This window comes from Diplotaxodon limnothrissa, linkage group LG5 (assembly GCF_057381915.1).
Source record: "Diplotaxodon limnothrissa isolate DT_005_m linkage group LG5, D_limnothrissa_male_GT1.1, whole genome shotgun sequence".
NCBI lineage: Eukaryota > Metazoa > Chordata > Actinopteri > Cichliformes > Cichlidae > Diplotaxodon > Diplotaxodon limnothrissa.
This window is the reverse complement of record NC_140600.1, coordinates 36,275,029-36,287,585: the sequence shown is the minus strand read 5'-3', so window position 1 is coordinate 36,287,585 and position 12,557 is coordinate 36,275,029. Positions and strand designations below refer to the sequence as shown.

Here is a 12,557-nt window from a genome sequence, read left to right as displayed (position 1 = left end):
GATGTTGCTCAGAACACCTCCACCACTGTAATATTTGCATCAGGGGACAGGAGTGGTATGCTTTCCAGCACCGTTTCCAACAAATACAGGTATTAAGCTATGAAAACGAAATCCGTTTCACTTCAGCTGAAATTTTCACTGATGCTGACAACGCCGTGGTGAAGGTGCAGAGCGCTGACTCTGTCCCACAGAGAATCTCAGGAGCTTAACTGTATTTGTATGTACAGACCGTTCTTGTTCTTTTGTAACAATGAAACCTTGTATAACTTGACGGTTAGGTGAAAGTCAGATGTTTAGTGTGGAAATTTGATTTATGGTACTCTGCTGTTACAACTGAAACTTGCTTGTTTCCATGTGCTGTAAGATGACTTTGTAAAGAATATTATGAGAGAATGCCTTTATTTTGTGAGCCACAATTTTTCCTCTTCATTCTTTGAACATGTTTTTTTTGTTATGAGACATAACTTCATATGGAAATCATATCTTGACATGAAGTATGAAATAAAGAAGTAGAGTTACTTCAAAGCGTTTCCCTGATGTTTGTGCTCATTTTTAGAAATATGCAAAAAAAAAAGGTCTTCCTGGTAATATGCGATAAAGTAAAATGTGTCTATTAATAGAGTGGCACTCCAATTTCGTTGTACTCTGTACAATGACAATAAAGGCTATTCTATTCATATATACTCGGTTGACACTGAATTAAGAAATTCTCCTTTTTTCACATAATCACAATCAGCTGCAAATGTTAATGTACGATATTAGAGAGTAGTAGTGAATAAAACGGCTCCTATGTATAAAATATGACTACATAAGTTATTTGGTCATGATATAAGGTATTTTTCTACAATTAGTCAAATAATAGATAATAATAGCAGTAATGAAAGTGCTAAACTGGAGTTCTGAGGTTCTTTCAAAAAGCTGCATGGCAGTGAATTTTATATCCTCTTTGTCTCTTTATTGAATCATTCAGTGAGTCCAGTTTAAAAATGCAAGACACATCTTTGAAGTCTGAAGGTACAAAGTAATGAAGTAAGCTCTTGGTGAGAACGGACTACTCTAAAGTGGGTTGAGTTAAAGTTCTGCCATGTATTATGCATAATGTTTTCCACCTTTGAATTCGATTAATATTCTAGTGATTTTACTGAAGAACAAATGTAGAAAAAAAAGTGATCACGGGAGAGTGTGATTCAACGATTTTGTCATTGTCACGTTTAAAGAAATGCAACTCTAAAAAAAAAAAAGGAAAACTGAGATTGATGCAATAACACACATTACCACAAGGTGGCAGTGTAATCCCTATGTTGATAGTGAAGCCTCTTGATTTCGGTTTAGAAGATTCGGTATGTGGATGAGTCCATTGCAGAATTGTAGTTGTTACAAAAGTATCAAAAAAACTACTAAAAACATGCAAAATATTGTTCGATATATTGCATATTACTAGGAAATAATATTTAAGGCCTAGAAGACAAAATGTCAGTTGGTCACTGCTCTCTCATCTTGTAACTAAACTCACTATTTGCAAAGCAGCTAATAAGCAGAGTAGCTGCAAGGAACACTGAAAAGTAAACTAAAAAAGTATACTTTTACATTATATAAATCATATATTTCAAATCTAAAGCAATCGCTTGACTGATGCTATGATCCTTATTGTCAAAGTAGCTGCAAGAACTAAATTATAGGCACATGTTACGAACTTGTATGTCCATGTGTTTGTTTGTGCAGGTGTTGTGTTTTTTCTATGTTAATTTAGCTGTGCCAGGGCCCTGTTCCGATTGGTGCGTGGATATACTGCCCCGGCGTGATTGGATCCAGCTGGAGGACCCGCCCATTAAAAGGAGGCTGGAGTGCTACAGCGGTAGAGGTCCTCGCGTTTCTCCTCATCACCCAGCAGTAGTCCTGTGGTAGCCGCTGGCTGCAGTATACGCTTGAAAGTTGTGGAAGTGGAGTGGGTAGGGGTGAGCTGCCGTTTCTTTTGATCACCCGTTTTCTCCTGTTTTGAGTTAGTTAAGGAGGTCAGACTCTGTCTTTATTTTTGACTTTGTTTTGGTAAGGTCAGGGGTGCGGGATTTGTGTAGGTTTGTTTTGTTTATTGTTTTGGCCTTGGCTCACCCTGAAGTGTTGACACTCCCGTTTTGGTTCTCTTTATTCACATTGTAAATAAATCACCTCACATCTAACGGATTTGTTTCGTGTGACTGCTTGGGTCTTGGGGGGGAAGCGAGTGCCTCGCTCATGTTATGGCCTGGCCCTAGACGGGTCGTAACACACAATATAGACAGTCTTCTTAACTGCTGACCTTCCACTAAGCAGGGATTTCTGTTCGTTTGCCTTGTCCTACTGACTTTAAGTATTAGTAGTAATAGTATGATTATAAAGAGATTTTGTTGCTCATTAGTTGAAAGGAAAATTAAACATTACCTCATCTCTACATGTAACAGGATGCTCAGTATATTAATTCCCAGTATAACTGGGAATCAATAAAGACGTTTATGTGTACTGTGTAGGAGCACTCCCTATTTAGACATGAAACTGTTTCTGCTGCTTCTGTAAATACTATTCTTTTGTTCTGTTTTGCATATCCAATGTTATTTTTGGACTAATTTTCCATGAGTTTCTAGCTCTTGCACTACAAGTATGCTAGAAGAAAAAGTAGAATCAGCAAGCAATCACAGTAGTGATAGTGTCAGACTGTTTGTGTACATGTGCCAGTCTTTGTTGTGGATAGAGGGGCATCTCTGTGTGTGGTTAGCTTGCTTCTTGGCTCTCTCACCACACTGTTGTAGTGCTTGTGGGGAGATACTGGCTTAATTATGTGTCTGGTTTCTGTCCCAACTTTTTGCCTGAGGCATATTAATAGAAGTCACTTAGGATTCATCATCTTTTTCAGAACTTTCCTTAGAGACTGGGATCTACTCGGAAACCCGTTTTTGTACTTTGCTAGTGCTGTGCTTGACCTGCATCAGCCGCTGCATGAAATTTAGCTTCATATCCTAATCTATGTAAATCTAACTGCATGGGCTAATAAATTCCACTCATAGCAGAACCCAAGTGAGTATGAGTCTTTAAGTCAACGAGGACAAGTGACTCAGTATTTCAGAGGCAAGATGCCCTCTGAACACGTTACCTCCCACACAATCAAGTCTCCAGCTCGAAAGAAATGGAGATACTGAGGCATGAAATGGGACAACAGCTGCTGCATTTTCAACTTTGTCCCCAAGCCTAGGTATTTCTGAGCAGGTTACAGCTCAAGACGGCAGACATACACAACAAATGTACAATGATTGATGTATAAATCTGTGAAGACAATATTTTTATTTTTATGTAGAGCTTTTGCTTGTCTGTTTATTTTTATTTATTTATTTATTTATTTGGGGGGGGGGGGGGGGGGGTTGGGTTCCTTGTTAGAGATCAGGTTTCTAAGAGAAGAAACATTGGCAGACAATATTTAAAATTTCTGACAGTTGTACCTTTATTATTTTGCGTTGACATTGTTTAAACTTTTCTGCTATCCACCATAAACCAGAAGGGAAAAATACAGAGAGGTGGCACAGGATTTGACTTTAGGTGCCTTTTGAGTGTTGCCTTCAGCAAAAGAACGTAACATAGGTGGGGAGGGGGGACTGAAAAGAGAACAATGAAACGGGACAACAGATGTCGTTTGGTCACCTTAGCCCTAGCCCTTGGCTTTTTGAAGTGATGAGCTGTGTTTGCACACATCAGAGCCAAGGGCACCTGCCTGAAAGAGCATAAAAAGACCCTTTTTTCTATGCTGCTCTGAAGGAGATGAGCACAGAGAGGCGGCGGCAGCATTCTTCGGATTCAAAATAACAGTACAAGGTTTTAAATTTCACTTTGGCTATTCATTGGTGTCCCTTTCAACACAAAGAGAAACATGTTTCACAACCTGGAATTTAATTAAAGGAAACTAGTACTTTAGTAAAGAAATGATAGAGTACATAAATATGTTAGAGCTCACTGTCCATCTTTTTGTTTATTAAAACCATTGCAGTGAGTAATATTTCAAACCAGAAATATATATAAACTAAAACCTATTAAAATGAAAGAAGCACTCCCGAGCTCATGTTATTTCTGTATCATGCTGGCATATGTAGTGTGACTGCAAGGAGAAATCCCCTGATGCTCAAGGGTTGTATTCTGAATGAATAACACATACCCCTGTGGTTTCTGTATATACATTGCTCATCCACTGCGTCTGCTTGCACAGAATCCCAATTGTCTGTAAAAATGGCATAGACAATCCCTGCTGTACCTCAAAAATAGACAATAAATAAGGTGACCTACCTTATTTATTGTCTATTTTTGCATCCACTGTCTGTGCAGTGAAGAATCAGCAGAACTCATTTCTCTTGTGCTGCAGGAGTTAAAGAGGAGCTGGATATATTCTGTTGAAGACTGCAGAAGAAATGCGGATACTATCTTTAATAAACCTCAAAAAATGCACAAATCAAACCTCTTGCATATAGTGATCAGTTTGGCCAATTCAGTGTATTGACTTTTATTAATAAGTTAATTATTTCTACATCTAATATTTGCCATGGGTCTTCAATTAAACTAACACAGAATATCCAGGGGCTAAGGGGGACCTTTTCAGTCATGTTAAAGAAGAAAAACCCAGAAACCATCACTGCCTTCATCATCTGGATAGGGAACTTCCCAGACTGGAATTCCAGAATGACAGAGATGTTGCTGAATCTATTGTACCTGAAATAGCTGGGTCATGCCCTGGTCATGTCACACATGAAAAGGAGAGCTATTGAAGTTACGTTCCAAGCTCTAATCTGAGCAGCTATGACCCTTGTAGGAGTGAGGAAAACTCCACCCAGCTGACTACCCAGTACTCAGCTGGAATATCCTTTCATCAAAGGTTACTCCTGAAACAGGCAGGAAGGTGCTGTTTGCATAGCACAAGGCAAATTGGTAGCTGTCTTTTGTGTCCAGTTAGCTTTAGTTGTTTTTGGTCATTTCTGGTCTTTGTACTGTGAGAGCTTGGTTTGTATTGCCAGCAGTAAGTCAAACTGGGCAGAGGAGGATGCATTTTGTCACAACTTCTCTTCATAATATTTATGGATAGAATTTCTATGTGCTGTCACTGGGTAGAGGAAGGAGGCTTTGGTGGTTTCATCTCGGCTTTTTGGAGATCATGCAGTTAGCTTCATCAATTCATGACCTTCAGCTTGTACTGGGATGTTTTGCAGCTGAGTGTGTGGTTTTTGTCGCAGATGAGAATAAGCTCCTCCAAGTCCAAGATAATAGTTCTCAACTGGAAAAGGGTGGAGTGCCCAGTCCAGGTAAAGGATGAATTGCTGCCCAAAGTGGAAGAGTTTAAATATTTCCTTGTTCATGAATAAGGAGAGAGTCGAACAGGAGATTGACAGATGGGTGCTTTTTTACCAGTATAAAAATTACCCTGACTAGTTTCATCATATAAATACAACACAGAAAAAAGTTTACTTGAAATTACTGAGAACTGAGTGATACCAGAATCAAAGAATGTTAAATAAGCTGATAAGCCAGCAGTCCATGAATATAAAATACGTTGGTACCACTTCAGTCATTCCAATTACTCTTTGCCCATGCTATATCATTTTCTTAACACCTGAAGAAAAGATACAGCACAGCATTTTATAACAGTTCTATTAAAGATGCATACAGAGGCTGCAGTTTTTGTGGGAGAATTTAAAACAAGGAAAAAATAATATTTGCAGATTATCTTTCACTATATGTAAAAAAACGTGTATTTTGTTTGGGCTGACACTGGGAAGATGGAAATGTTTCACTTCAAACATCAACTTGCTTTGTTTTCTGTCATAACAGCAATTTTTAAAAACACACCCTTCGCTTGCTAGTTGCTACCATAATAACAGTGGATGTAGTGGTGACACTCACCCCTCAGCATTTTGAAAAGCTGAAGTGGAATAGGGGGTGGGGGTGCGTATCCTCTGAGCCTACATATTCATTCTGCCTTAACAGCAGACAGCCTGCCTGAGAGGAGGCTTGGGATGAGATAGGGCTTCAGTTTGCCAGCATCAGTCTTGCAATCAAATATTACAGCCCAGCAATCAATGCATGGAACCTTTGAACACATTTGTGTTCACTTACAAGTATGGCACAAACATTTTCCACAGTTACACATTTGTGTTGTAAAAAGACACTGGCTGAAAGGAAGGTTCTGGACTTTGATTTTGATTTAGAGCTTATAATAATCTAATTACAAAGGAAAAGGAAGCATACACACTACATTTCTTTTAAACTTTCTGTGTGTTCTGTGTAGATTTAAAATACTTTGACCATTTTTCACATGTAAAAGTGCATTGCTGTTCACACCTTGATTAAACACAGTGTGATGCAAGCTGTGATGAAGTTACAACCACATGTAGTTGGAAACCACTGGAGTGAATTTTGTAGCTTAGACGTTTCACGTTTGGATGAAACGGGCAAGTTTAAATTTCAAGTTCTGCCCTTATTTCAAATCACTGCGGGAAGTTCACGGTTCAGGGAACACTGATAGTAAAATTATTGCCAGAGGTAGAGGGAGAAGTTTGGATGCTCCCTATTTGTAAGCCTCACAATTTGCCCCTCTTCTTGTCAGATTACCATATGGGTTATTTGAATTCACCCCAGTTATGTTCAGACATATCCCTATCTGTTGTCTGCAATCAATTCAGACACAGACACAATCACAGAGAATTTCTTAGCCAATTAAGCCACTGACCTTTTCTTTAGAGTAAGCAAAGTTTTGTGTGTTCAATAAGTTTGCTAACATGTCAGCGTGTGTTGTGTTCTTGTCATCTTGCTGGCTGCTATAAGCTGGTGAACCTAAAATACCACATCATCAGAAATCAATGTCATGAAAGTTCATGTAGTCATTTTTCACTCATTTTTTCCACTCTTTCAGCCAACATCAACTCCTGATGGATATATATACATACTGCTCTTTAGCTTGTTCAATATATTCCCTATAGGCTTCTTTCCACTGTTAAGCCAGTTTAAAGACCTTTCATATTGTTTTTGCTTATTTATTTTTGGTCTGGCACTTACATTCCCCCCCCCCCCCCCCTCTTTCCTCTGCAGATCTATGATCCAGCCATTTGAGAATTAATGAAAAAAAGCAGTTGTTATCTTTCATTTTTATTAAAGTTGCTTTTCAGTCATTTAGCTGTGTACATTGCCAAACCAAAGCACAACATAAATATGAATATATGTAATTTCTATATGTACAGATGGTATAAACTCCACCATCATCAAAATAAATACATGATGCATTAAATACATTTTTTTCTTTTATAACTTAGTGATACAATGAAATCTTCTCACAAAGTATTATTTATTTTAAATATGCATGTTTTAAGATATTTTTACATTTGAGACTGATAATGTGTCTCAGACTGAAGAGATGCACTGCAACTAATAGCAGACCACTAGTACACTGTATCTAGCAATAGAGAAATGTCAGGGCAGGTGTGGTCATTTTAATAGCATTTTTGGCATTCTGTGCACATAATAGTAGGATAGCAAAATGAAAAAAAAAAATACACTGCTACACTATAATACAGCATGTACAGCCAGGATGCGGCCACATCAACATGCATGTTTAGGCTACAGTAACCTTTCATCTCCTCATCCTCTCCGCTTTTTCATCCTTATCAATTGTACTCAACAGTAAACAACTCATCAAAATACACAAAACCCTACTGGTATTGTAATCTCATTCCAATTTGCGTGTGCTCTAGTAGCCTACATTAGTGTCTTTTTGGTTTCCATCCATTGGCATAATATCAGACAAACACTGCAAAAAAAGGGAGGCCATACCACAATTGAGACAAGGGGGAGAAAATTCATAGAACGGGTTTTGCGTTGCAGAGAATCAGTTACTTTCAGGTCAATAGTAGCTAGTGTGTGCAACTATCCCTTTTCATAAAGCGGCACAATAATGAGCAGTCCAAGACAGGAACATGAAAAGATGCTGCTGGAGAATGCTGGATGACGCCACTGTCTCGGTCTCCTGTTGATTTCAAACACGTGGATGTCTTTTGAAATGTTCTGTATGTGTGTGTGTGTGTTTGTGTGTTTGTATGCGTGCAAGAGTACATGTGGGTGGGTGGGTTGATGCGCCAGCGTGCCTTTGTCCGTGTGACAGTGTAGGCAGTAGATGTGACATTCTGGATTTAGTTGCTAGTTGTTAGTCATAATCCACCAGGAAGCTGGAGAAACACACATAAATCGAGAAAGTTTGGCCAACTCACACCAAAATGATATACAATGAAAGGTCAACAGTGTTCAACAATCAAACAGTCTACTCCAATTTTTGTGTGTGCGCAAAGGCTGTGTTGCTGTTTCAAACTGTCCACTGATTTTATGTTTCACCTGGTGAGCTTTTAAGTCTATAACTACTTAAGATGTAAATAGATACCTAGTTGTAAATCAATAAAGTCTGGCTTTCAGACAACTGACCAAAGAAAAAGAAGAAGAAAGAAAAGTGCAGAGAAAAAAAAACAGCTTTTAGGGTCAGCAGATTGTTTTGTTTTATATATTTTTAACTTTATTGATTCCTAGGTCGATCCCTTCCTCCTCTTCTTACATTTTATAAACTATCCTCTCTCTTCCTCTTATCATTGCCATCTGCCCTCACAAGAATCCCCCAGCAACCAATACCTTAGAAGCAGCTAACAGCTACTTGAATAAAAATACTTTTCTTAACCCAAACGCACCTCTTCGCATAGAGTTACATATGAAACAATTTCTTTTTCTCAAAAGTAATGAAACAACAGTAAAGAAAAGTTAAGTAAAAGAGTTTAATAAAGTGCAGTTATACACGTATTAAATACAATCTTATTGCTAACGTGTGAAGACACATTTCCCAATGGCCTCTTACTTCTCTTCATCTGAACCATTTTCAGTGTAAAGGATTTTACCTGTTTCCAAACCTCTGCTCTAGCCTCAAGGCATAACACAGTATTTGTACTGTCACCTCAAAGCAGGAAGGCCCTGGGTTCAAATTCACCAGCTACGGGGAGCTTAAGCCCCCTGTGATGCTTACCCACCAGGTTGCCCTAACAACCTGTAGATGTGTACTCTACCTCCTTCCCCATGACAACTGACTCAGGGGCCACAACAGTTTCTTTACGGTTGTGAACCTTAAATTCGAACCCATGCTTCCGAGCAGTGTCATTTTAAAACTGGTCTTGAGCTACAGTTCTTCAGGCTCTCTGAAGGTCGTTGAAAGTTTTTCTTTGGACATTGGCTGCTTTTTTCACTCATTTTCAGTCCAGTTCTTTTACCATTTACAGAGGAGTGTTTTTTTTCTTAACACTAACCTAAAAATCATCACACAGTTTGAGAGGCATAAAATAATACTTTTGCACCAATAGGAGATTCCCAACGAGCTTTAGCCAAAAAGCTGGCATATCTCAACATGGTGTGCAGAAGAAAAAGTGGCAGGCCTAAAAAAAAGAGAAAATATCTACAGCAGATGAACAGTTACTGAACATCATGTCCTTAAGAAATTTTTTAACATGACAGTGATCATAAACTTACTGACAATCCAATTAAATAATACCTGAAAAACACACAATGGAACGCTAGGACTCATTGACAGACCTCCCCAGAGCCTGGACCTCAACATTATTGAAGCAGCGTGAAATCATCTTGACAGAGAGCAGAACAAAAGGCAGCCCACATGCAAAAAAGAGCTTTGAATGTCCTTCTAGAAGTCTGGCGAACTGTTCCTGAAGACTACTTTAAGACATTGCCAGAAAGCTTACCTAAGAGAGTTCACACATTTTATACCAAATACTGACTTTTAAGCTTGTTAGAATCACTCTGTTTTCCCCTCATGTTTGGTATTTCCATGTACATTTGCACATTTCAATAAACTGCTGAACCTACTTTTCTTTTTCCTAGAAAAATTCAAAGAAATGAGGGGTGGCTCAAGATATTTGATCAGTACCGTATGCCTATAATAGTCAGCAAGCTTACGTGACATACCAGTCAGAGATGTGGATGTAAACAACTGTGTACGGTAACCTAGTAACAAGCACAACCCATACATCCCACACAGTTAAATCAGCACTGCAATGGAGCTAAGAGGCAAAAATAAATATTAACAGCATTGGCTTGATGGCTTCTGAAGAATTTTTATTTGTTTCCTGTAGCTAGTTATTCAAATGTGAAGACGAGAGAAATGAGATGAGACCCACTGCAGCCTCTGCTGGACTTTTCCATGTGTTGAGGAGTCAGCGATGTGATGACGAACAAAGTAAATATGTGCGTCACACAGAAAATCGCTTTTCTAAATGTGTTCATAATTGACTTTTTAAAAAATATTTATGCATGTGTCTGAAAGAAAACAGGCGTATGATAATAATGGATTGCATTTATATAGCGCTTCACAATTCCACTATTTATTCACTCTCACACACTGGTGGAGGTAAGCTACAGTTGTAGCCACAGCTGTCCTGGGGCAGACTGACAGAAGTGAGGCTGCCATATCGTGCCATCGGCACTTCACCGGTAGCCGAAGTGTCTTGCCCAAAGACACAACACAGAGCTGGGGATCGAACCAGCAATCTTTCAGTTACAAGATGAGCTTCCCAGCCCCCTGAACCACGGTCACCCATATATATCTCGCACTTACCTTACCCTGATTTCTGTGACTTGCAAACATGTTATCTAGTGTTTGTATCTCCTTTAGGCTAGTTAGAGAAATCCATTATTTTCCATTATTCAATCCATTATTTTGCACTGTAAATGAATTATTGCCTGGAATTATGAATGTGCTCACATATGCATAGTTTGACACTTTAGTGCACCTTAACACATCTAAACCTAATGTATTAACTTAGTAAACACCTTTAGAGTGATTAACACAGTAACTAAACTTATTTTCAGCTAATGTTAAATGACCACAGTACTAGTTACAGGGATACCAGATACAGGGGTGAATAGTTATCTAGTATGTGCACCTCGAAAAAATATTTTTATTAGTTAGTATCGTCTGTTTGCGCACAACAGTAGCGCTAGCACAGTGAAAATCATAAATAAAATGTAGGTTCACTTCTGATAAACACAACACCAGTAGCAACTATTTGAGTTTTGAGGGAAAAGGCTCCATTACTCCAAACACTATTAAGCTCCAATCACACTGGCCTTTGAAATGGTTAATAAAAAAAATCACATATATGTTGCTGTCTGCTGCTTATTTGTTGCCTTCTACATACACATAAATCCACATTAAACATCAATTAATATTAACTATTTAGATTCAGAGTCTAGCTATAACCTCCTTCACAAACATTGACATAGCTGCTGCAGGACAACAACTGAACTGCAAATTGACATAGAAGCTCAGCAACCTCGCTTTTATATATGAATATAACAAGAATACAACCAGTTGAGATGAGTCCCCAAGTGCAAAGAGACTCATCCTAGGTGTGTTGTTGGTGCAGACTAACACAGATTGCCTGCAGCGTGCACTCTGGAGGCAATTGTAAATTATTTCTAAGCCAATCTCTCTGAAAGTGATAGCAGTCTGTCCAAGCTGGCCTGCAGCTGTTTAAAGACTCCCATCAGGTCCTGCCTCCCTGAAAATTGTGTCCTAGTGATCAATGGTGTTGCACAATCAATGTCCAAGCAACCAGTTAGTCGCCACAATTACTTGTAATTGGTCGCTATATGCAAATAAATTCAGCGATACTAGGAGCACAATATATGATTTACATTTCTCAAGCAGGTTATTTTTCTAAAGAAATCACTAAAAAAAAGGGGAAATAGGGAAACTGTTTGAGTAACCTGGCCAAACAACTGCCATGAAATCATCAGAAGAATGACAGATCATAGAACCAGTGAGCAAATGGATATAAAGAAAAGCAAGAGCAGCTAGCACTCTCTCAGTTGGAAAAAGTCTAAAATGCATCTGCTTCGATGCCAAAAATGGACTTATGAGTCATAAATGGACATCATCATCAAGCAGCTCAAACATATCTTGATGTATGTAGACTATAAATATCTTCAGGGTATTTTTCTAGGTACAAGCACACATATAAATCAGATTTAAACCGACAGCATAAATATATGTGGCTTTCATACAAATATTTTCACAATTTTGGAGGTTTGACCACATTTTTCATGCACTGATTGCACATTAAGCAGAGATTGCAGATTTTCTAGAATAGTATCATTTTAGTTTCACATACACTACAAATCCTGCTCTCCCAGTCACACATATACAAACCTGGGAGCAACATAGTGGATACTACTTCAGCATCCTCCAACATATCAATAATGCAGCGTTGGAAGTCTTTACTGCTGTTAGACTGAAGATAGCTGTGGACACAGACAACAACAGAACAAAACAGACCTGTGTGTCAATCAGCTGTTGATTTTGTTGAAATACATCGTAGCAGACTTGATATTATTTAAAATATAATTTTTAAAAAAAAATCTTGTACATCATGTACATATTAGCAGCAAATAAAACAACAGTTTATTGATTTTCTCTGCGACATCATGTTTTAAAGGTTTCAAAAACTGAATAAATA

General features: G+C 38.3%; 1 protein-coding gene across 3 annotated transcripts in view; it reads right to left on the bottom strand.

Annotated features, from left to right (window-relative positions):
• Positions 1–8,193: 8,193 nt before the first annotated feature.
• Positions 8,194–12,557, bottom strand: part of necab3 (N-terminal EF-hand calcium binding protein 3) — a 43,082-nt gene continuing 38,718 nt past the window's right edge. For all 3 annotated transcript variants that reach the window (XM_085354668.1, XM_085354667.1, XM_085354666.1), the window contains exons 12-13: positions 12,251–12,342; positions 8,194–8,222 (exon numbers count right to left, since the gene is read on the bottom strand). In XM_085354668.1, the coding sequence (XP_085210794.1) occupies positions 8,194–8,222; positions 12,251–12,342 (121 nt within the window). The remainder of the gene's footprint in view (positions 8,223–12,250; positions 12,343–12,557) is intronic.